General features: G+C 48.3%; 1 protein-coding gene across 7 annotated transcripts in view; it reads right to left on the bottom strand.

The window, feature by feature from the left end:
• COL26A1 (collagen type XXVI alpha 1 chain) overlaps positions 1–25497 on the bottom strand; it is a 176625-nt gene that overhangs the window by 22765 nt on the left and 128363 nt on the right. For all 7 annotated transcript variants that reach the window (XM_048068115.2, XM_048068117.2, XM_048068118.2 and 4 more), the window contains 5 exons: positions 25284–25345; positions 9756–9909; positions 6968–7012; positions 3724–3840; positions 2171–2323 (listed from right to left, as the gene is read on the bottom strand). In XM_048068115.2, the coding sequence (XP_047924072.2) occupies positions 2171–2323; positions 3724–3840; positions 6968–7012; positions 9756–9909; positions 25284–25345 (531 nt within the window). The remainder of the gene's footprint in view (positions 1–2170; positions 2324–3723; positions 3841–6967; positions 7013–9755; positions 9910–25283; positions 25346–25497) is intronic.

The raw sequence follows: 25497 nt of genomic DNA, 5'->3' as shown, positions 1-25497 counted from the left end.
CCACCCACCAGGACCCACGGGAGGGGGCAGAGGAGACCCTGGGAGGTGTGGGTGGGACAGAGAAAGATTTACAAATTTGTCAGATGTGAGGCTTAGGATAAAGCTGTTGGTGGCTGGCAGAGGGCATGGCAGCTGCATAAGGGGAAAGACCAGTGCTGTCTTCTCTGTCCAAGCACCAGTTCACATATAACACTCATTTATTTAATCAGACCCCTGCTACAGACACCACCAGGGAGCACAGAGCTTTCTGCTTCTTACATGACCTGGGTTATAAATCCAGGAGAGAGAGAGCTTGAGAGTTCCATCAGGGCCAGTCTCTGTAACAGCAATATTTTAATTCCACACAGGATTAGGCCTTAATTTGGAAACCTCTAGACTACATCAGCTCCCTAGTTCTTCCAAGAGTAGATAAATCAAGCCTCGGCAGTACACACTGCTGCGACAGGGTGCTGGCTACTCCTTCTGCATACCAAGAAATCCACCACAGGTAGAGAAGCGCAGGGCTGCCCTAAGGATGGAGCGGTCACCATCTACTCACAGACTCGAGTCCCTGGGAGCCTGCTGCTGCCCAGTGGTGGCTGAGTTAATACAGGTATTTATCCACTCATTTATCTGCTTCCTGTCTGGGGATAACACAGAAGTTACCCTTCTCACACATCAGCTGGGAAGGCCATGCAATCAGCACCTTCGCACACTTTTAAGTCTATCCACTACCTTGTAAGAAAGAGTTAAATTTAAATGGTGCGTGGAGAGAAGGAGCTGTGGCAGTACCAAAGCCTCCAGGATGCTTGGAATAAAAGGCTGAACACAGAGTGGCACCAAGCAATGTTGCCACTGCTTGGTGTAAGGCAGGGAGGTGACTAGCACAAAACTTACCCGTTATAAGGCTTGTGAACGCAGCAGCTCAGTCTGTGTTTTGGGAAAAACCTTTGCATTGAACCACAATTAATTTAATCTTGCCCATACGCTTTAAGTAACTGAATATGAAATAGAGCTGTTGAAGTTCTTCCCTAATTAAAAATACATCTGTTCACTTTCAAGAAAAGGAATCTGGAGAGGGGAGTGGGTGGAAGGAAAAGGAAAGCTCTAGAAAACTGTCAGATACAGGGAGACTTACTAATCCTTGGCTGCAAGCAATACAACTGAGCTTTGAAGCTGGACATGAGCAGAAGGGCTGGGGAAAAGGTACAGCTGAAGTCTGGGGGAGTGGAGACGGGAGACCAGGCAGAGCTGGGGCTCCAGGGGTTTACAAGTCAAGCAGAGATACATCTGAGTCCTGCTTTATCATTATTAGATGCCAGCAATACAACACCAGATCAGAAGAAATCAGATCAAGCCCAGATAGGATTGCTCAGATAAGAGCGCATGATGTGCATTTCCAAGAAAGCCTTTTCTTGCCACGCACAACACAAATCAAGTAAATATATTTTTAAATCACCATAGGCTCAAGGAAACCCTGACGTTCCAGCCATAGGGAAGAGATAAATTACAGTGCTGGTCTGGGCTTTTGAGCCCGCAGTTCCATGTTTTGCATGGATGTGGGATAAAGTTGCTGTGCCAGAAACACAGGTGGGGAGACGTGTCTGCGGGGGCAGGAAAAGAGCTGCACTTAACAGATGTCCTTGTTACATTATATAATTTCAGAGCTGCAAACATTTAGTAGTTGTGCATTTCTGAGCATCCCTGAGCACCCTAACACTTCGACAGCAGCACCAAGAGGTCTTACAACCACGCAAGTTCATTGCACCAGCACCTAACTGGACAGACACGCTGTATGTCTCTACCCATGTGTCTCTCGCCTGATGCTACCTGAATGGAAGCTTAAAGGACACTGAGTTGCCTCCTCAAAGCTATGATAAACCCAGAAAACCAGGCACAGGGAACAAACATGAGTCCCCCAAGCCCTGTACTCACTGATGCTTGTAGAAGAGCAGCGACTTAGTCCCTTGCTATGGAGAGGTGAACCCACCACCTAACTTCTGACATGTTTTGTCTTCAGCAGGAACACCCAAGAGACCCACACGACAGAGGCAGCTCATCTGGCTGCTCCCAGGGAAGGCAGGGCTATGGCAGAGCCCAACAGCCAGGTAGGAGGAAGATCTGAGCTGCTCCGTGCCTGTCCGTTCTGCTGATGTACCAGAAAAAAATGGGAACAGTGAAAGCGACTTACTTTCTTTTTCAGCTGTGGGCTGAAGTGAGTAGAGAACCCCTTGCTGGAAGGTAAGAGGGAGGCTTGGGGTGGCTGGTGGCCCTGGAGGACCTGGGGGACCTGGGATCCCTGTTTCTCCTGGAAGTCCTCTTGGTCCTTGAGGTCCCAATAGCCCTGTGCAAAGGCAGGAGAGGATCTGTTAGTGCATTTGAAGATGTACTGATGGGTGCTACCATGTAAAAAGCAGTAACAAGCCCATTCACTCCTGGAAAGAAGAGATTCTTGATGGTGATGATTCCTCTAGGACAGCAGAGAAATGCTACCTAAAAATAACCATCACTGCCGGATGTGATGGAGGTGTGAAACATGCAGAGCAACAAGAGAAAGGAATGACAATTCAGTCTCAGAACTGTTTCTGTTAAGTAACAGATAGCCTCTCATCTGGTCCCACCATGGCTTGAGATTTTCACAGCACATTCTTGTCCTACTAATAAACAGAGGGTTTCTATCCTGAACTGCAATTGTGTGACTCAAGGGAAAAAATATGGAAAATTGGGAAATTGTTCCTAATTCCCTTTGGCTTCTTCCTCTGCAAAGCACACGGCCTTGCTTGGCTCAAAGGTGCCACAAAGTTTAATTCCTCAAAGAGTAAAATCTCCCCTCTCCCTGAGACTGAGCAAGAAACTAAAGGCAGCAAGGCTTGAAAGCAAGCACAGCTTTTTCTCTTCCCCTGCACGTACACCTGTATGTCACCTTGCCACCAGGAAAGCATAGAACGAACAACAGAAACTCAGCAGCAAATCTATTCTGCTTCCTTTGGGACTGGAAAGCTCTCGTTGCAAATGGAGAAACCAAAAAGCAGACACATCCTTGGCCAGACTTTAGCCATTAATGGGTTGCCAGAAAATGCCAAAAAACCGTTCAAGGCTGCTCTCACATTTTAAGACATGCTCCAAGTTTCAAATCTTTCCTGAGCTCAGATTTACAAGGCACGGCCTTTGAAATGCATGCAAAGCTCAGAGGCTGAGGTCTGACACCTATTGTGCAGTATCACCTTCATCAAAAGATTTAGGAACATTTTGGGGATGTAGAAAGTCTCCGAGCTCAGAAATGGAGTGTACTGTGAAAAAATGGTCTCATAACCTTTTCCCTTAACGTACAATAGCATCATTAGTTTGACATTCTGGCATCTGACAGCTTGACACAAATGGTGGAGAAAAAAGGCAGTTAGAACAGGCACACAGTGAGAAGGCTGAACAGGCAATGTTCTTCTCCGAAGGCCGACAGATCAGAGACCGGTTTTCACAGCTCCTGAGCAGGATGGGGAAACATGATCCTGCTATTCTGCTTTCTGGGAAATCCCAGGGACCATCATAGGTCTGCATGCAGCTGCTTACCCACTGTAAGGGCTGCTGGCTGAGTTCAGTGCCCAGGGGACTTGCAGGAATGGATTTAATATAAACCAAAGATGCTCAACACTGTGTGTTTCCCAGCCTTTTATGATCTATTTGCACAGACAATTTGCACAAAGTGAAATACATCCCAGCACGCTGGCACTGCCTTCCCTGACTTACCTGGTGGCCCTGCTGGGCCCCTCTCACCGGGCTGTCCCTTCTCGCCTTTTGGCCCCGGCGGTCCTGGAAGACCAGTTGGTCCAACCGGGCCTGGAGGACCAACCTGTCCTGGCAGCCCTGAAAACGTTCAGAGAGGAAATCAGTTGGACGTTGAAGGTCTTTAGCAACCTGGAAACCAGAGGCGAGGGACTCACAGATGCAAGGGGGAGAAATGCAGCTTGGTGCAGATAACACAGATGGGGTGTTTCTGGTGGCAAGAGCCAGCCAGTAATGTAGGGGAGAAAAGCCAGACTGGACTTTGCTTCCCCACTTCTTCCTCCAGTCTTTAGAGACACAGGAGCATCCCCACGCCCAAGGTCCAACCCCACCAGCCAGCAGGACATGCTCCTCCAGCTGGGATGTGCTGGTCCAAGCTAACCTGAGCCCGCAGCTGCCCCTTCGCCGGGTCAGAGCAGCTCTGGGCTGGCTGGTCCCTGAAGCCCTCCTTTGCTAGTGCCATCCAGATGAGTCTGTCAGCTCCACGGCAGTCCCAAAGTATCAAAATACACAAAATATATTCACGAAAGCAAATCAAACCCTGTCTCCCTCTTGCTCTGGCTCTTCTACACGGACCAGCCAGAGATTCTGCATCAAAGATGTTTCCTTGTTTTCCCCTGTTTCCATTTATCTATTGAGTGCACCATGCTGTGCACAAACATTTTTCATTGCCAACAGAAACGAATGCACCCGCGCTTTTGAAGTAACTAGATGTTATTAATTTATACCAATAAGCAGGGTGCTGAGCAATCCCACCTGGCAATACCACTTATGCAATGGCTTGGCATGGCTGCTCAGACCCCCTGTAAGCCTAAGAGAGGTGCAGGCAGCGTTCGTAATCTGAAAGTGACTATTTCTGGTGACAATAAATAAGCCTTTAGTGCTGCTTCCATTACACTATCAAAACAGAAACAACACTTGGCAATTTTACAGTATTTTTCAGAAAAGCACTCTGTGTCTTTTGTTCACAGAAGCAGTAGCTGCTTTGGAAAGATATACTTAAATACTGGGCAAACCTCACTAAAGCCTTTAATACCTCAGAGAGGTGTGCGAGTTACCCCGTCTACTCCGATTAGGTGGTTAATGGTTACAATAAAGACATTAACTGACAGAGTCAGGAGAGTCACAGGTTCCTGGTTTCTGGTCTAGCTCGGAGTATTTGACAGTGGTGGCAGACGTACAGTACATAGCCAGAGGAAGACCTGAATCCAAGTTTTGGTGCATTCAGATTTCAAGTTTTAGTCTATATGTTACATATGAGCATAACCCAGCAGAGCACAGATCAAATTTTGATTTATTTTTAGTCGGCATCTTTCCCCACCCCTGGTATGAGAAGAGGTACTGGCCCCTCCGAGACCAGTGCCAGGAGAACCCGTGGCAGGTGGGGAGTGGAAGAGGATGGATGGGAATGGAGGGAGAGAAGAAGAAAAGGAAGCACGCTGGCCAGCTAGCTCCTCCATGCCTGCCCCAAAGGGAACAAGGCTACATAATAAAAATCAAAGCTCACAGGATTTGCAGCTCCAACATTTGGATTCAGTTTCCAACCTAGGTGTGGGATAGCCTACTTGGGGCACAAAACTCTGTTCCCCGACTTTTATCCAAACTGTCTGCATTTCTCAGAGCAAAGCAAAAATCCCAAATACCAGACCCCTTGAAAGATTCCCTTCCTCTCTTCTTTTATTGCCATTCTGGAGAGATGACTAAAATATATTTTTCTTACAAAAATGAAATCTATCCATCTCTAATCCATGGTGGAACCTGACAGACTGTGGAAATGAGATTTTCAAAGGTTATGTGTGGGAGCACATGCCTGCACTTTTCTTTTATTCTGTTATCAATGAAGGTCTAATTTAATACAAGTACTGAACAAAGAATTAAGGTAAGGTTTTCATTTGCATCCATTTGCTTACCCACAGGACACAAACTGCAGACCTTTCTATGAATAGAGAGGCTGTTTTAATGGGTCTGGGTTAAAATCCCACCCAACACAGCGGATGCTGTACTTGGCAAGCTCAGGCAGGTGATCAGGAGCCCATTTAACAGAGCAGGACCATTAGGCGAAACGTGAACAGCTTCTTCCACCCTACCAAAACCCCCAAACTTTAGCACAGCAAATCCTTCCCAGCACAGAGGGAAGAACAGCAGAAACAGTGCTCTGCAAGCGTGACACACTGTGGTGCTGAGCATGGGTCAGAACGTTTCCTCAGTCGTGTAAGTCAGACTCAATCCTTCAGTTCAACCTTTATAAATCAATCCTGTGAACCTCTGCAGACCAGGAGCAATCATTTGCTGCTAGCATCCTCAATCATGCTGCAGCAGCGGAGCTTTAAAGGAGCTGGCACTTGCTTCCCTGAAGGTGGAAAGTGCTACAGGGAAGGCTGGGAGAAGCAGCACTGAGTAACGTGTCAGGCAAATGCTCATACTGGTGACAAATGGCGTTACCAGCATAAAAGAGACAAGTGCAAAATGGAGAAGAAAGAGGGAAGAATTCAGGGAAAAAGTGGGAGGAAAACCAAACAGGCCAAATCTTCAGCTGGCATAAATCAGCTCTGCTGCAGTGACATTCATTGCTTTCAGAGAGCTGGAGCCCCTGGAAAGCATTCATTTCCCAAAATAAATGAAAGAAAAACCCAAGGGAAAAAAAAAAAGGTTGAGGGTAAGCATGCTACTGCTTGTGACCAAATCAGACGTGCAGAGACCTGATTTTCTTCCCGGCCCTGTCATTAACCTGCAACACAACACCTGTTCCCCTTCTTTCCCCGAGGTCTTGTCTATACGGACAGGAGCACGTTATTCTCTGAACAGAGCTCAGCAAATCAATGCCCTGACCATCACCAGCAGCTTTCAGTGCCCCTGGCAGGCAATCCCAGCGAGATAATAGCGGTGCTTTCACCCTGCACTCAGTGTGTGCCCCATTTGCTCTTGCCGCGTGTCCCTCAGTGCACTGCCTCTCCCTCGGGCAGCGCTTTCCAGCCTTCGTGTGCCGGGGGAACCAAACGTCTCCAAGATGATAAACCTGGTGTTCTGCTTCCCGTGATCAAATAAAACCCGAAGAAGAAATCCAGCCCCTCTGTGTCTGTGAGGTTCCGAATTCCTGAGGACTCCTGGCCACAGGATGCTTCTGCTTTTTGGGATATATTTCATACGGGACCGGGCACAGCAACATTTTGTGCTTTGAAAAAGGAAATAGCAGAAACTATTCACTTACCCTGCGGTATTAGCTGCTCCTCTGCACCTCTGTGTCCTTTAGGCTCTAATTAAGAGGGTGAGGGTTAAAAAAGAAAAATAAAAAATTAGGTCTTTTGCTGCCAACTGGCTCAGGCAGAGCATATATATTTTCTTAATTCTCAGTAAAATGTATCCTGTTGATTAACAAGCTGATCAGAAAGGCCAGCGGTGCAGCTGTCTCAACAACTCTGATTGCTTTTAAATGATTGTCTGTTCTGGACCCTGCCACTCACAAAAGAAAAAGCTACCCCAAGAAACAGTAGCAAGTTTTCCTGGACCTCAGCCTGGAGAGGCATCAGCCAACTTAGAGCTATAAGGTCATCCAGAAACACTCTCATTGTTCAAAGCAGCCAGTCCGTATCACCCGTCTTTGTGCTAGGCACCAAGATCCTGCCCTCAGTCCATCGGGTTTAGAAATTTGGCAGCACGCAAACTGGGACTTGGATTTGCTTTGGCTGAAAGAGTAGAAGGGGGGCAAAGCAGGCAGTATTTCACAAAACATGCTGGGGAAGGGGATGGGAGGGACAGAAGCATAGCTTTCCACAACCCCAAATCACACAGGGCACTCAAGTTTGACTTCCACCTAATCTACAATCACACTTAGTGAAAGATCTCCTGAGGTCTGCAATCACTGCAAGTGAACCTGGGGCGAGCCTGAAGCAGCAAGTGACAGAACCATGCTGAACTCATGAAAAAAGGGGCAGTCCCCACCACCCTACACCAACTGCATGAAATTCCCCCCATTTCACCAGAATCCCCAGTGCATTTTTTGGCTGGTTTTGAATTGTAGATACAAACTGATGTTGGGAGGGAAGGAAGCCAAGTGTGAACCCTGATCCGTGAAACATCCCCACAGCTCCTTAGCAAAGCAAGCACTTGAAGTCCGCAGAGCTCAGCTGGGGCATCGAGGAGGCAATTACATGTCAATAAGCAACTTAACTGATTACTTCTAATTGCTGAAAGACATCGTCCTGACCTGAAATGCCCCAGTGCATGCCTGATTCCCAGTTATTATGCTGGAGTTGTTATTCTACACTAGGTTAAATAAATCAAGGCTAGAAAAATACAGGGCAACAATGAGTAAGGACTAAACCTGGTGGAAGAAGGCAGGCAGGACTGTAATGCCTGCAGCTGGCTGTGCACCCAGCCTGGCAGTCTGGCCGAGGAGACAGAGCACTCACATACAGCTCAGACAACAACGTTGTGGCTTTTGGAGGTGCTCACTAGCTACCTGGATTTACTGCCGGGGTAGACGGTGCTGATACTGGGCCATGGAGTCAACCCGATGCAAGTGCTACAAGAGATTGTTCTGTTCTGCAGCACTGCCAAAAGTCTGGGGGAATGGCATTCATCGCTCCTTGCTGAGCAGGAGGAGATTATCGCGTGTACAGAGCCTCGGAGAGGAGAGGACTTTGAGTGGAACGGACAGAGTCGTCAGTACTTCTGCTAGATTGACTTCAGTACAACAGGTGCAGGTGCAGAGATACTGCAACAGCAAAAATAAATGACATGGAGGAGGCAGAGTGAGCACATAATGGACACTGGGGGAAACTGCTTTAATTCAGTTCCTGGCAGCCGTCGCTGTGGTTCTGAAAATACTTTGCAGAACATATTGTTAGTGAACCTCCCTCCATGTTGTGGCATCCTGTCAAATTATAAACATGGACGACATCTGGTCTATGTTGGTTGCTCCAAGTCTGCTGCAGTCATGAAGGGCTGCCATAATAAACTGCTCTGACAAAATAAAGGGGGGAAAAAAGAGGAAAAAAAAGGAAAGTAGGCCCTACAGAGGATAAAGAACTGCTCTGGGAGCAAGCAAAGCAACTGACAGACAGGGCTTTGGAAGCAGAGAGCAGGGATCTTGAATTGAGAATGCCAAGGTCAAGGAAATTCAATGCGTAGTGATCTGTCTAGCCAAGTGGGCTCAGAGGGAGATTTCTTGTAAGTGTATTTTTTTTTCATGCCACAAGAGGGATCATAAAACAGCCCATTGTGTTTATGGTAAATTTAAAAAATATAATGCAGAGTGCAACTGATGTTGCTATTCATGGGAAAGTTTTTCTTCCTAATAAAAGCAAGAATTACCCCTGGCCCAGTGCTCTGCCGCCCCACACAACTCCCCATGGGGGAACACTGCATTTAGTGCTCAGTAGGTGAATAAAAATGGTCCCCCTGTCCCCCTGCTGGCTCTCTGGAGTTTCCTCTGGAATGTTTCAATCTATCCAGGCCTCCAGATCCACAGGGACACAAGCAATGTTAAACCCTTAGATTGAACAGCCCCTGGTTTGGAGGAACGATGTCTCTGGAGCTACCTAATGCGGGTTCTGACCCTAACACTGAGGATGAAGGCTCTCTAGCTGCCTCTCCGCAGGGTGCTTTTCCTGCTGAGCACAATCCCACCTTGCAGCGAGCACTTGCAGCCTGGCCAAAGGTACAATGGTGAGGGTGCAAAGCAAATAGCAGGTTGAGCCACCTGTGTCAGCAAGGCTGCCTGCCCACACTCATCCCACAGCACCAACGGCTCCCTGTTGGGTCACGCACATGGCAGCAAACATGCCCACAAAAAATAATAAAAAAATCCCATTAGTAAACCTTAGAGTTAGAAAACCTTTACAGAGCAGAGGGAAGGAGCTGGCAGCCCTTCCCTCCAACCCCTCTCCTGTGTGGCTTCCAACACCACGTCAGATCGGCACGGCCTATTTCATAGGCACCCTACAGGAACCGTGTATGTGGGGTGACCAACTTAGCAGAGAGCAGGTCGTGCTTACCAGCGGGTCCCACCGTTTTCCTCAAGACGGTCCCGGGATTTAGCAGGGGAAAGGCATCTGGCAGCAAGTCATCATACCAGGTGGCTGTCGTCCCAGTGATTGGCAGGTTGTTTTCTAACGGGGGGCTTCGCTCCGCCGCTTCGAGCAGGAGGATCTAGGTAGGGGATGCAGAGAAGTCAGGCAAGGTCAGTGGGATGGTTTCACTCATGGTCTCAGTTCCGAGAGGTCTTGAAACTCCTCTACTTGCCAGCAGGAGCTGTGGATAACTCTACAGCACAGACTGCAGGGTTTTGGTGTTAAAGCTCCATTGGTTTTCTGGAAGAGGCAATAATTACCCCAGAAATGAGCCGGGTGATGTTGCAAGAGGTTCCCACGCAGTGCTGCATGCCCTCCTTAGAGAGGGCTTCGCTGCTCGCAGAGATTCAGCCGCCAGTGCAACTGTGTCCCTGGCAAGGAACGGGAACCCAGGGAACAGAGCTGAGTGAGGACACAGCTTCTCACTGCTCGGTTGAAATCGGGTCAGAAATCACTGAGCTGGTAGCTGGTACAATGTGAGGGGCCGTGGGATGTCCTGGGTGGCAGCCTGAGGTGCCTCAGGACAGCTGCTGGCTGCAGGCCACAGGACAAATGCTTAATGAATTTAACAAGACAGAGAATATGAAGCTTTTAAAGAGCTGAAATGCTTTAATTTGGGAGCAAATAAGAGGCAATTTCCTCAAAAAGCTCTGCTTAGCAGTAGTAGGATATTATTAAAACTCACAACTGCTTCTATACCTTGTAAACACACTACCTTCAAATAAATCCCCATCCCAATGTGCGTCCCTGAGCTATTTGGGCCATTTACAACCTAAGCTCCTTGGCAGAGCAATTCCGTTTTCCCCGTACGATTCAGACTGCTGTTCATTGAGCTGCGCTCCCCCAGCCACTGGTGGCCCGTATGAAACTGGAAATGAGGCTTTAGCACGGCTGCAAAATCCTCCTAGAAGTGGAGGGAGGGAAGATGCAGGTGGACTCTGCCCGCTGACAACCTCAGTTAAAGTGAAGCCCGCGGGAACCATCACTGCCATTTGTAATCAACGTTTTTGTTAGAGTTTTTACAAAATGCGATTCTTTATAAAATAGTTTTTATATTTTAACCTGTATGCTTCCTCCCCCCATCTTCCCAGCTACTAAGCAAGGACGGCATAACGAGGCAGTCTGCAGATGTCTTCTGAAAAAGCAAAACTATCCCTTCAATTATCAACCCACTGGGACCGCTGGCCTGGATTGCCAAGCCCCCATGCTCTGCTGCAAACAAGTTTTATCCCAATCGCTAGGCATCATCTAGCTGCTAGACATCATGGCTCCATCAGCGGCGCTTGGGATGCAGCAGCAGCCCTGCCGCCTGCCCAGGACGGATGCGGGATGCCCATCCCGGAGCAGGGCTGAGGCTCCCAGAACAAGAGTTTTGATGCAAACATCCCACCTAACCAGCAAACTCACCGGGAAACGGTTTGAGCAGTGCACCAAGTGATTTGTTATAGCACTGTTTCTTCCTGTTTGGAAACCACCTAACCAAATACTGATTTACGGATAAGGGAAATAAAAGAGAATGCAGCTCAAACTTTCCACTAAATCCCTAGAAGTTTCAGCTTTTACATGCTGCACTCGTCTTTACATAATGAAGTCACACTGCAATTATAAATGAGAGTGACTTGGCTCCACTCATTTTTTTTTAACTTGCAATTATTACAGGGTTTATCACTTATTTATTACAAGGCCTGGTGAGAGCCAGTATTACAGCAATGCCAGGAATGATGAACTTCCTGCAGAATGCACTGGCCTGACAGGAGTGAATCAGAAACTAATTAAACTGGGAGCTAGCTTAAGTGCAGGGGAGCTATACCTCAGCTGCTGCAAACAAACAAAATTCCTCCTCTTTATTAATGGGTCCAAGAGCCTCACTTTAATACTAATAAGAAGGCAAAGAGGAATTAGGCCACCACGAGCCCTGCTTCTATCCAAAAGGCTTCTCTGATGCCAGGCAAGGAAGGAATCAGTTCAGAGTGTCTCACGCACCGCTGTGCTTCTGCCCAGTAATTTATTTGTCAGGCTTTGAAGGAAGCGTGCTATCAGTTCAACAAACACTCAGGCATGTGCCTTACCACGAGCATGCTTAATTCCCATTGACGTGGGACTCAAGTGAGCATTAAAGACGTTCTCTGGATCAATTTATCCTATTATATTGTTCTCCTGCTTCCCCAGCAAAATACCTGGATGCCGCTGCCAAAGTACACTCAGCAAGAGAGGCAAAACTACGCCTTGGGGTGCTGCGTGAGAGGGGCCACAGCCAGGCCAGGGTTAGGATGCTCCTGCTGGGGGAAAGAGACCGACACGGGCTGTCTTGGGCGGTATTTTGCCATGGTCCTGCAGTGCTGCAGGAAGAGGTGCCATGAAAGTGATAGCAGCACTGGGCAGAGACCAGCAGGCTGCGGGGTCCATGGCCTTGGGGGCAGCGTGCGTGGAGCTAGCACAGCTCGGCCGAAGGTTGCATCTGGAGTGGAACAGCTCCAAATCATTTTTATGGGTGATAATAAAAACGTGTTACCACATAATCAACACTAAACAGTGGCAATGGTATCCTTTTCATTAAAAAAACATGGTTTAAATGAGTGCTCTGCTGATAAACGCCGGAAAAGATTTAAAGGCATGCACAGAATAATGTAGTGTGCTCTTTTATACGCTGACTATGTATACTTCCTGGTCATCGAGCCATCGTAACAAGTTTATTTTCCCAGGGCACAAAGTGATAGAGGTTGGGAAGTCTCTGGACTTGAAATTGCTGAGAAATTCTAGTTTTTATGATCAGGACTGAAAATGTGCCCAGAAGATGTAAAACAGCAAGAGGACAGCTCACATCGTGAGATCTAGAGAGCCAAAGCGAAGGGGGAAAAGCACGAGGGATTTAGTCACACTCAGAATCTCAAAGCATACACACTTCTTTCAGCAAGGAGTGTCCTTTTATAAGCTAGCACAGCACATAGCACAACCGGGGTCCTTCGGCGTTATTACAATAGCATTGGAGCCATTCATCTATTCTCTGTCACGTTCTGTTTTTCTTAAAGCTGCCATTGCCGTAGTCAAGGGACTCGAGGAGAATTCCCACTTTCATTAAACAAAAAAAGAAAGTTTCTAGCCTTCTGAGTAAACTGCTGGAAAATGATACCACAGGGGCTCACAGCCAGAAAGCAAATTAGCAAAATGTGCAATGTATTAAAGTCCCAGTATTAAAGTCTTGGTATTTGCTTGTCAGTAGGGTTAGATGGACAGAAGGCTAACACCAACTGAAGAAGAACGCACAGCTTTGGTTGGGAATCCTCAGCAGTGCCCGTGTCTGTTACTATTACTACTAGTTGCAATGCAAATGTTATTACCAAAAAAAAAAAAAAAAGGAGAGTGAGGCACAAAACACTCCAATGACACCAAGACATGCATCTTGATGCCAAGGATCGCGACAGTCGCCCAACCGTGCAGAAGCAGGTACAGGGAACTTCCCGAGGGGCAGCACCTGTGGTGCTGCTTGTGGTGGCAGGGGGGCAGATCGCTGCATAAGACACGAAGGCCTTTCCTCCCAGTTTGCACGGCATTGCGCAAGGGGGAAGGATGGCCTCAAGTCAGCAAAGCACTCAGGCTTTTGTCTTTTTGCACGTACAGAAGCAAAAAGTCAAATCTGAGCCTAAATGGACGCGCTGAACCGGAGCCTCTGGCAGCAGAGGTCCCACCAGCATGAGACGAGGGCTTGCCTCTGGTTTCCAGACCCCACCTCTCAGATGCAGCTGAACTGGGTCAGAAAGCTGGAAGGATCTGAAACGCTGGGGCCGCATCCCCTGCCAGCACCGCCGCAGGAGACGGGCCCGACGCAGGAGCCGGCATGCGAAGGCAAAGGGAGCGCGGGAGGGATGACGCACTGCCCTGGCCGAGCAGCTCGCAGGCCAGCGCCAGAGGCAGAGGTTATTGCCTGCAAAAGTCACCCCTGGGCTTTCCGAGCCCCGCAGAGCCACCGGGCTCACCTCTGTACAGCGTCTGGCGCTCGCCCTTCTCCCGCGGCTCGAAGCCTGGCTCTCCTCTGCGTAGGGCCCTCAGCAGGGACGTTAGTGTTACGTGCCTGAAGCTCGGTCCCAGCTTACTCAACCCAACTCCCCCTCTTCTATTTGCCAGCATAAACTTTCTGAACTTCAGACACATACCACATTTCTTGCGTCAGATCAAAAGCTCAGCCCAGGGACAATGGAAATGGGAGGAAGGTTTTCATCTTCTTGAGATGTTCAGTGTCTGAGGATTTTTTTGGCTTACAGTGGCTTTCAAGAACCCTATTTTGGTTGTTCCCACACATCAAAAGAAGATTTCACAAAAACAGCCTCCTCCCATCATCTGTCCTCTGCTTGCATTCCTGATGTCCTGTAACTAGTAGGTGCTAGAAATGAGGAAAGAACAGCCGGGCGTCCAACGATTTCAAAATTGATACAACAGGGCTCAGAGTGTTTTTCTTTGGATAAAAACCCATGGAAATGCAGGGGGATCATTTGACACAATCCAGATGGATATTATTAATTAATAAACAGGGGATATTTGCTGTCTTGAAGCATTGACAGAATGAACTCCCCTCCATCTCTTTCTGAAAAGGAGGGAAAAAAAACGTGCATGAACCTAGCTCATCAGCTAAAAATTCCAGCGTAAAATAAGATTCTCTTGATCTTGTAAAGACACAAGCTGATTAATAATGGTAATTGCATAACTTGTTGGACATATCTTTCTTTATAGCAAATTATTTGGCAAAATGTAAGAGTTTTTTAATCATTCATCCAGACACAGAGCTAAACAGGGAGTTTTACAAAGCCTGATGGAGAACCGTATCTCTCTTGTAGCATTATGAAACCTGTGAATGCAAAGCTCCGATGCAGACACAGTTATTGGTTTCAAAAGCCAACAGACATTCGGTAAGAGTTCGCTACAATCTGATGAACCGGGTACCCAGAGAGAATCTGGGTGACTTCATCCCTATAGCATCTTAGAGGCTACAGCCAAAGGGGACAAGATAATTAGTGCATGGAGGAGTTCTCACAATATTGACAGATTATGTAGGGAGCAATAGTTGATGTCACTGGACTGACCCAGCGTAGACCAAAACGTAAGGTTGATGTCATCAGCTATTGCACTGAAGACAGAAATTTGGACCAAGGGCTTCTGCCAATCCATAGGTGATGCAGCCCATGCTCTTTCTGTTGAAGTATTTGGTTTCTTTGTACAGTTCTACAACACTTCCAAAAAAAGAGAATGCAAAAAGTGACTGTTTCATGAGCAGGTATCTTCTGTGGGGGAATCACAGCAGAGACAACACAAGAGCATGGGCTAACCTACTAATTCAGGTGAAACCAAGGCAAAGCCCAGCAGACCATCAGACCCCTGAGGCTTTGCCTCTCAGGCTGCAGCAGGACAAGGACTGGCACTCGCTCACCGGGTCACTGCCCTCAGAGGCACCCAGGGAGCTTCTCTGCTGCTGCCACCACCTGGGGGTTCACCTTCGCTGCTGTACGGCTGCGCAGCCAGCCATTACTGGCACCCCGGCGCCTGAGAGCCAGGGGAAGGAGGTGGATGTGGAAAGGATCCAGCAATCCTCCCAGTGCCGTGCTAAGAGCTCGTTGCAGAGTGAAGTACACAAAGGAGCTCAGAGTGAAATCGGATTCCCCACCATTACTTTAAAACACCTGATAAAAATAAACTGCAGCTATAACCTTCCACCCTCAAAATCACATCATTCTTCTCTGCCCAATTTATTGCTTGTCACCTGCTGGGGATGTAGCAGTGTTACGGACGTGGAGCCAGGCCAGCCTGAGATGAAGTCAGTCTCCAGAAAGTAACATCTGTTCTCAGCAATGGCTTTGAGATCAGCTCTCTGCTTCTTGTCAGGTGAGAAGCCCTCGGCTCTGCCTGAGACGTTCGCATCGGCCAGCTCCAGTGGGCTGAGATGCCTCCTGCGCTCTCCTCCTGTGCTGGGGTCCACGTGAAAAGCTGCTAGAAGAGAGCAGCACAACTGGAAAAAGTCAGAGGTTTGGTCCTTTCTTTGTTTGCCTTGGTGCAGGATGAGAAAAGGACCTCGAGCCACTTTTCTCTTATGATCCTATTTTTGTTATGAAGCTCCACCAGAATTCCTGACTGAGAGTTGAGTGGAAGCTGGGAATGATAAGGTTGAATCCCTGTGGGTTAGGATCCGTGGGAAGGCCGGCAAGGCTAGCATCCTGGTGGGGGTCTGCTATAGACCGCCGAACCAGGATGCGGAGACGGATGAGGAGTTTTATAGGCAACTGACAGAAGTTGCAAAATCGTCGGCGCTTGTCCTCGTGGGGGACTTCAACTTCCCGGACATATCCTGGAAACACAACACGGCACAGAGAAAGCAGTCTAGGAGGTTTCTGGAGAGCGTGGGAGATAGCTTCCTGACGCAGCTGGTCAGTGAACCTACCAGGGGTGGTGCCCCGCTAGACCTTCTCTTCACAAACAGAGAAGGACTGGTGGGAGATGTGGTGGTCGGAAGCTGTCTGGGGCAGAGTGACCACGAAATGGTAGAGTTCTCTATTCTTGGCGAGGCCAGGAAGGGGACCAGTAAAACTGCTGTCTTGGACTTCCGGAGGGCTGACTTTGAGCTGCTCAGGACGCTGGTTGGCCGAGTCCCTTGGGAGGCGGTTCTGAAGGGCAGAGGAGTCCAGGAAGGCTGGGCGCTCCTCAAGAAGGAAATCGTGATGGCACAGGAGCGGTCCGTCCCCACGTGCCCAAAGATGAGCCGGCGTGGAAGAAGACCGGCCTGGCTCAACAGAGAGTTGCGGCTGGAGCTTAGCAGAAAAAAGAGGGTTTATAATCTTTGGAAAAAAGGGCGGGCCACTGAGGAGGACTACAAGGATGTAGCGAGGCTGTGCAGGGAGAAAATTAGAAAGGCCAAAGCTCATCTGGAGCTCAATCTGGCTACTGCCGTTAAAGACAACAAAAAATCCTTTTACAAATACATCAACGCGAAACGGAGGACTAGGGAGAATCTCCATCCTTTACTGGATGCGAGGGGAAACCTAGTTACTAAGGATGAGGAAAAGGCTGAGGTGCTTAATGCCGCCTTTGCCTCAGTCTTTAGCGGCAATACCGGTTGTTCTCCGGACACCCAGTGCCCTGAGCTGGTGGAAGGGGATGGGGAGCAGGATGTGGCCTTCGCTATCCATGAGGAAATGGTTGGCGACCTGCTACGGAGCTTGGATGTGCGCAAGTCGATGGGGCCTGATGGGATCCACCCGAGGGTACTGCGAGAACTGGCGGAGGAGCTGGCCGAGCCGCTTTCCATCATTTATCGGCAGTCCTGGCTATCGGGGGAGGTCCCGGTTGACTGGCGGCTAGCCAATGTGACGCCCATCTATAAGAAGGGCCGGAGGGCAGACCCGGGGAACTATAGGCCTGTCAGTTTGACCTCAGTGCCGGGGAAGCTCATGGAGCAGATTATCTTGAGGGTCATCACGCGGCACTTGCAGGGCAAGCAGGCGATCAGGCCCAGTCAGCATGGGTTTATGAAAGGCAGGTCCTGCTTGACGAACCTGATCTCCTTCTATGACCAAGTGACGCGCTTGGTGGATGAGGGAAAGGCTGTGGACGTGGTCTACCTTGACCTCAGTAAGGCTTTTGACACCGTTCCCCACAACATTCTCCTCAAGAAACTGGCTGCTCGTGGCTTGGACTGGCGTACGCTTCGCTGGGTTAGAAACTGGCTGGATGGCCGGGCCCAGAGAGTTGTGGTGAATGGAGTCAAATCTGGTTGGAGGCCGGTCACTAGTGGAGTCCCCCAGGGCTCGGTACTGGGGCCGGTCCTCTTTAATATCTTTATCGATGATCTGGATGAGGGCGTCCAGTGCACCCTCAGTAAGTTTGCAGATGACACCAAGCTAAGTGCGTGTGTCGATCTGCTCGAGGGCAGGAAGGCTCTGCAGGAGGATCTGGATAGGCTGGAGCGATGGGCTGAGGTCAACTGCATGAAGTTCAACAAGGCCAAGTGCCGGGTCCTGCACCTGGGCTGCAACAACCCCAAGCAGAGCTACAGGCTGGGAGATGAGTGGCTGGAAAGCTGCCTGGCCGAGAAGGACCTGGGAGTATTGGTGGATAGTCGGCTGAATATGAGCCAGCAGTGTGCTCAGGTGGCCAAGAAGGCCAACGGCATCCTGGCCTGTATAAGAAGCAGTGTGGCCAGCAGGTCGAGGGAAGTGATTGTGCCCCTGTACTCGGCTCTGGTGAGGCCGCACCTCGAGTACTGTGTTCAGTTTTGGGCCCCTCGCTACAGAAAGGACATGGACGTGCTCGAGCGAGTCCAGAGAAGGGCGACCAAGCTGGTGAGGGGTCTGGAGAACAAGTCTTACGAGGAGCGGCTGAGGGAGCTGGGCTTGTTCAGCCTGGAGAAGAGGAGGCTCAGGGGCGACCTCATCGCTCTCTACAGTTACCTGAAAGGAGGCTGTAGAGAGGTGGGGGTTGGTCTATTCTCCCACGTGCCTAGTGACAGGACGAGGGGGAATGGGCTAAAGTTGCGACAGGGGAGTTTTAGGTTGGATGTTAGGAAGTACTTCTTTACCGAAAGGGTTATTAAGCATTGGAACGGGCTGCCCAGGGAGGTGGTGGAGTCACCATCCCTGGAGGTCTTTAAAAGACGTTTAGATGTAGAGCTTAGGGATATGGTTTAGTGGAGTACTTAGTGTTAGGTCGGAGGTTGGACTCGATGATCTTGAGGTCTCTTCCAACCTAGAGAAATCTGTGAATCTGTGAATCTGTGAAGTTTGCACTTTTGGGCAGAGGGTTAGCAAATGATCCGAGCACTTATACATCCTTTGCTGTTACCTACTTTTTGGCCACAAGAGTATTTCTCGTGAAAAACAAAGCTTGCAAATGTAATACTCTCAGGTAGTAAATATACTCACAGTATTTCCTAATGCAGACGTAGGATTCGCTTGGCAAATTAAGTCGCATGTTAAAGGACAATGGAATTTTTCAAAGTTATTTTATGAAAATGTCGAACATATTTGATTAAAAATGCCAAACCTGTAACTAAAAAACTTTCCAGGAGGGGGTGGTGGAGAGGGAGGTCTTTGAAGCCTTTTTGTGGTTCTGGCAAATGATTTACAGCATTTGCCAAACACATGGAACAGCCTTAGGGGACCAATTTCTCCTTCAATCCAACAGTGATAAGAAATAAGATCCAACAATTACCAGACTTGAGAATAAAAGGATTTTAACTGTCATTCTGGAAGATAGAAGCATGCCCAAGTCAGAGAAAGGCCAGTATCTGAACTGCCTCAAGTGTCCTCAGCAGAAGCATGATGATTGCTTGCTAGAAAACTGCCAAGGAGATAGATTTGAAGTTCAGAGATGACCTTTGATATGGTTTACCCACCAGATTTTGTTTCACCATCTCCCCTTCTTAAACATCAGTTTGAAGATGTGTTTTAGTCTTAAGGACAAAACCTGACTTACAGAAACTCACCAATTAATTTAAGCATTTTATAGGGATTGATTTAAGTTTGCTCTTGCTACAGCTATCTGCTGACTAGCCTAAACACTCCTTAAATTCAATGCATTGTTGGAACTGGAAATGCAGATTCTGCACAGGGTCACCAGGAAACCTCAGAGATTTACTAAACTACCTTCCTGTTGAGAACAGAAGGTAAATAAATAACTGCTAGTGGCAATCAAATATACAGCATGGAATATTCACGAAAGTCCTTGAAATACCAAGCAAGCATTACAGCCCGCTCTTTGGGACCAGCAGCAGCCTCACAGCCAAGCAATTCGGGTTTTGCTCCTAGAGTTTCTCCCAGCTATGCTACAGTACCTTAAAACATCTTCTGTTTTGCAAATATTTCTGCACTACAGCAGGAGATTGTTTCATGCCTATCAGAGAAGGAAAAGACAAACCCCATAAAACATCACAGACAGCTGCTTGGAGAAACAGGCAGATATAAAATCATTTCATACAATGATTACAGCAAAAAATTCCAAGTAATGGTGCTTTGTAATCAAAAGACGTGGGTCGTGAAGGTGCTGTGTGGAAATCTGAGCTACATAAATGGGGTGATTTCAGAGAAATAGCAACGGATCGATTAAACCTCTGTGTACAGTACAAAGATTTTCTTTAAAACCTTTCAGAAATTCCTGCACGGGGAATCACATTACAAGGACTGTTTTCATGCAAGAAATACGCATGTCATTTATCAATCACACAATGAATCATTCAGACACTAGATATGTAATGCTATCTCCTGCTTTAAAGCTGTGAGTGAAATGCCACGATCTTCTCAAAAGCGGTGTCAGGAGATAAGGCTGGGTTATATCAACGCAGATCAAATGCTGCGCTCGAGCTCCAACCGAAAGTTGGGATTAATATCACACTGCCCATAACTCCGTGGTGCGGTTTATTAAAAGAAACTGGGGCTTGTGGAGAACAAAATGAGCAGAAAGCTTTAGGCAGCTGCCTGCTTTCCTGTTAGCACTGCACGCAGTGGGAGCGGCACTGCAGCTCTCTCGAGTTTCAGCACTATTTGTTGGGGCTTTGTCCTGTGTCACAGGAGGGCAGCATCAGGCTCAGGAAGGCCAGAAAGAAAGGACTGTACATGATTCCCACTAAGAAACCGTGCTGGCATAAGGAGAAGCCTTGTATTTGAAATAAAAGTGGGTTGTGGGAGGCTCTAATCACATTGCATAGAATGTCATGGGAGAGAAGTAAGGTTTGGCATACCGGGGAGGGGGGAGCTTTTGTCCTTCCCTGCACACTTTCTTGCCCTTAATCCCAGCCTCAGCGCCATCTTCCCGATGTAGATTCAAGCCCGTAGATTTCAAGCTCAGCACCATCAAGCAAGCTTTCAAACCTGTGGCACCAAAACGGGTCTGGTATCAAGCAAATGGAGCGGGCCGATTCCATCCCAGGCTGATGACAGGGTAACTCGAAATGAGAAAGATGAGAATGGGCCCGGACTCATCTCTCTTCACCTCCTTTTATGCAGCAACTTCCCATGCAGCCCCAAGGACAACCTGCAGCAGTGTTAAGGAGGGCACAAAGCATGTGAGGACTTTGTCCTGTCCCTAATGAGTCATTTTTTCATTCTGTTTTCTTGTATCTTGTTTTCTATTCCAACTTTCATATTACAAAAATCAGAGGGTTCCTTTTATTACCTCATTTGGACGCTGACCTTACAAGTTGGATGAACCAACTCATCCTTGCATTAAGAAAGACGAGAGCCATTCTTGTTACACCCCCATTTTTATGGGGACAGCTGCGGTAGCCTGCAGAAGAGGAGGAGGGAAAGAAGAGACGACAGACTTGCAGCCTCTACTTCCACGGCTGAGCTTGTTCCGTGTTCACTTGCCCTTCACAGCCACTGGAGGACAAAGGCACATTTTACGTATCCTCACACATACTGGGGAGGGCTCTTGGCTCCTTCTCCCCATTGCAGAGGTGTGAGGAAGAGACTGTTTTTCACTTGTGCCTAGCCTGCTCTATTAAAGCAGCGTTAAATTCCTATTATATTCCTATCTATTAAATTCCAGGTTGAAATTCAAAAGGGCAAAAGCAGCAATGTCATTCCTGGGTGACCTTTTCTGATTTACACTCTGCAGTTGCAAGTCCCCCCTCACACCACTGGAATGCAGACTCCCCGTCCATTTGGGATTGTCATAAATAACCCAGAGATTATCTCCAAGTTTCCCACACAGGGTATTCCAGCCACAGCCCGTGCACAGCAAAGGAGCTCTGTATTTTCTCATACCCAATAAGACATTTCTATATCCCTTCAGCACTGAAAGCTTCCAGAGGACAGCTATCCTATGGCTATCCTGTGGCCACTTTCACCAATGGCATATTCAGATACCATGGGCTTCCTTCTACTTACTACAACCCAAGTGCAAACGGGCCAACAGGCAAAAAAATAAACAAACAAAAAACAGAAAAAAAAAAACAAAACAGGAATCCATCTTTGTGTTTACTTCTCCCATTCGTACTCTTACCTTGCTGTAAAAGCAAGGAAAGAAAGAAGGCTGTGGAAGGAAATCCTGCCCCAGAACTGGCTGTTTCCCACCTAGGAAATGTAAGAGTTAGTACAAAATGTCTTTCTCTGAATGTGAACCTTCTCCACTCATCACTCCACCAAAAAAAAAAGAAAAAAGAAAAAAAAAAGCCTGAAGGAGAAAAATCATACCATAGAAGTACTCTTTGGCTGCTCATATGGCTTCTACTCTGGCATCTTCAGGTCCTGACATTACTGAGCATCAGTTGTTTCAAAACAGGCATCTTTCTCCAAAACCCAGAGCAGGAATAGAAGCAATACTACATGAACGTAAGCACCTTTTTCAAGGGTGCTGGCAATTACTGCATTACAACAACTGAGGTCACTACATGGCTGTGTAGATCAAACTGAACTTAAATTAACAGGGAAGAAAGAGTGAATCAGCACATTTCTCCTGTGTACAGCATCTGTGCTCATATAATGTTGCTTCACTCTGCTTTTAATTGCTACACACCACCAGTTTTTGCACAGCACCCACAGCTTATCAAATGAAGTGGAAGCCTGAAGATGAACAATGTCCCTGCTAGGCTGTGCTGCAGAATATACTCTCCTAGCAGATACACGATCTTTAGCACACCACAATACAAACAGACAACTCATTGCCCCCCATAAAAGTAAACCTCTTGATGAGCTTTGCTCCCAGCTTGGGTGTCTGTGGGAGCACAGTAAAGTCAGGAGGAAACCCATCACAGCAACAACACAAATTGCCTCATTAGCTCCCCAGAGCTAAGGTGTTTTCCTTGCCTTTAGAACTGGGTAAGAAATAAATGAATATAATTAGCTAGAGAAAGGTCAAATTGGAAACACTAGTTTTCCAAGCTGTAACTTTTTAAACTTCTGCGAGGATGAGGTGTCACACAAATGCTCACATTTAGCACGGCTAAAATAGAGCGTGAAGCACTCTTCCTGCAAGCCAGACAAGCCCCAAGCAGCAGCACTTGCTTAGCATTACGAGGTGTCCGGGACTGCAGAGTGCTGCAGCACTAAAACACACAGACACGATGTGCTATGCCCAAGATAGCTGATGGAGCTGATCAGCACCACTGAGGTGCTCCTCGTCTGCTGAGTCCAGGCTCCACCAGCTGATCATGTCTGTGATTCTGCAGACTTTGCGGCTACCTGGAGACTTGGAGGGCCACTGCTTGTCCTGGCATTCCAGTGGTCCCTCTGGCAGGAGGCTGTCACTCTGCGATCTGTGAGTCTGAGTCATCCAAAGTGCTCAGTGAGGCAGGGGGAAGGTGCTCTTTGCTTGGCCACGGCTGGGACGAAGCCAGTACCCAAACCCCTCAGGGGTCCAGCTGGTCACATCTTGGCACTGGGCTTTGCACACACCTGCCTCGCTGATCCTCATGTCAAAGGGTTTGCAGGACTGCAAAGCCTTCAGCTGTCGACACGGCGCTTGTTGGCTGCCAGCTCGGTGCTCCCTCCTGAATGCAGGGCAGGTTGCAGCATGGTGGCTGCCAACATCCAAAGCATTTCCTAGAGACCAGCACGTCAGGTTTGCCAGTCAGGGGGCAAATGCCAGTTGCTGCACAAGTGTCTTAGGTCACGTTGCTGCCTTCACTAGAGCTCCCACGCACAAGGCGAGTGGGCAGCACTTCCCAAATACCACAGGCATCAGGCAGGTGGTACCCACGTCGGAAAGCGGATTGCTTTTAGGTGACAAGAACCTAAAATCACCTGCTTTAAACCAGCTGCATATCTGCACAACAAACCCACTGACTTGGGGGCACTCACTCAGGGTCGAAGACTTCTCAAGGGGGTTTGGGCAGGTGGGAGCTGCCTCCTCCTCAGCCAAGGCCTGCCAGGGCCCTGGCTGAGGCTGGCCTTTGCCTCTTAGGCTTTGGTATCCAGCACAAGTGGTGAGCAGCACAAGTGCTGAGCAGCATAAGCCAGCAGAGCACAGGTGCTCTGATGTCAGGACTTCGGAACAAGCCTTCGGTTATGAATTTCCAGGGAGTCAAATACAGAAAGTCCTGGAAAGTGAAGCAAGGTAGAGCTGGCTACAGCCTGAGCATGGGAGGGCTGATTTACATCTCTCTGAGGCTGGTCCATGTCTTACTTGGACTCGAGACTACACACAGAGGTCGGTCACCAGCCCCTCTCTCCTCTCCGAACGCCTCCAGCTCCCCGCTGCCAAAGAACACCCACCTGCCAGGTCCCACTGCTCCGAGAAACAGCCCAGCTCATCTTTGTCCTTTGCACTACAACAGTTGTTTCCACTCGAACAATACAGAATTCCCCACATCTTCATCCCCCCTCCCCTTTCGTTTTCCCCGAAGTGAAATATAACTGCGAAGGCTTTGAGGAAGTTCCAGACAACATTGCTCACTTCATTTCAGCTCAGACAATTCCCAAATTACCAGAATCTCATGCACTGGCCTCAAAATCACCACACATCCAACCTCCCCCCACCAAAGGTTTCTCCCCAAATTCTTTTATGTCACTGATAACCATATGTTAACGAATAATAAGAGCAGCACTTGCCTTAAAGGAACCAAAGCACTGCATCTAACAGCCAGGACTGGGCTGGCACAGGGACACCACAGATCAAAGGGGACCGACTCAGCATTTTTGTTACTAGACTGGAACAAGTCATCTGAATCCCAGTAGGTAGAAATTAAAACAATTTGCAGGAAAAAACAAAAACAGAAACAAAAAAAAAAAGTGAAGGTCTGCCCTTAATATTTTTCTCCACTGAAGCACGCACAAAAGCCTCCCATCCTTCAGAAAAGGGATAAAAACACAGGAACGGACAGCAATTGAAGAGCAGACTGAACAACTGTCTTTCGAAAAATCTGTGCGCCCTTACTGCTCTGTTCTGTGCCCTACAAGGGTAAGGTTCCACAAGGCGTTGGAGTGAGTAAGACCAGAACTGGAGTCTGCTTCTTTCCCGAGCCAGGGGAATTGCTGCTTTATGTCCCTGTGGTACCAAGCAGCTGAAAGCAAGACATTTATCATACAGCTCCATCTGCCCGCTGTTCCTGGAGCAAAACCTGAGCACTATTCAGGAGGAGCTGAATTAATGCTCACACAGGCCCATCTTTCACCAGCCCCCAGCAGTACAGACGGGGCTGAGTGCCTGTATCTGCTTCAAGTGTTTTGTCCTGCACCACCCAGGCACCTCCCTTTGGGCTCGTTTGAGGCAGACACACAGAGCACTTGCTGTAAAGCAAATGGAAACAGCACGAGCTGCCTCTCTGGTTATTAATCCCAAGAGCCGAGCTGAGCGATGGAGATGAGCAGCTCTCTCCTTGTGCACCACTTGGTGTCACACCAGCCGAGCTCTGCTGTCCCTGCTTGCTGTGCAGACGGACAGACACCTCCTCTCTCCAGGGATGTCAACTCATCTTTTTCACTGGCAACGCTTGGAAATTTTTGCCAAACAGAAGAATAAAGGCAATAAAATCCTTACCTTGGCCTCAAGCGTGTTTAGCCTCTCGGTCATATCTGCTAGTCTCGTGCAGTTCATGCATTCTGGAAAGAACAAAACAGAATGATGTAAAATCTCTGTGTACTTTGCATTCTAATCCATGGCTTTCACTCCGCGGGCCCTGATCCCTTTTTGATCCAAGGCACACAGGGAAGTGCTTTAAGATAATCAGTTATTGGGGGTGGGAGGTGGAATA

This window comes from Anser cygnoides, chromosome 18 (assembly GCF_040182565.1).
Source record: "Anser cygnoides isolate HZ-2024a breed goose chromosome 18, Taihu_goose_T2T_genome, whole genome shotgun sequence".
In the NCBI taxonomy this organism is placed as follows: domain Eukaryota; kingdom Metazoa; phylum Chordata; class Aves; order Anseriformes; family Anatidae; genus Anser; species Anser cygnoides.
This window is presented reverse-complemented; position numbering and strand designations above follow the sequence as displayed.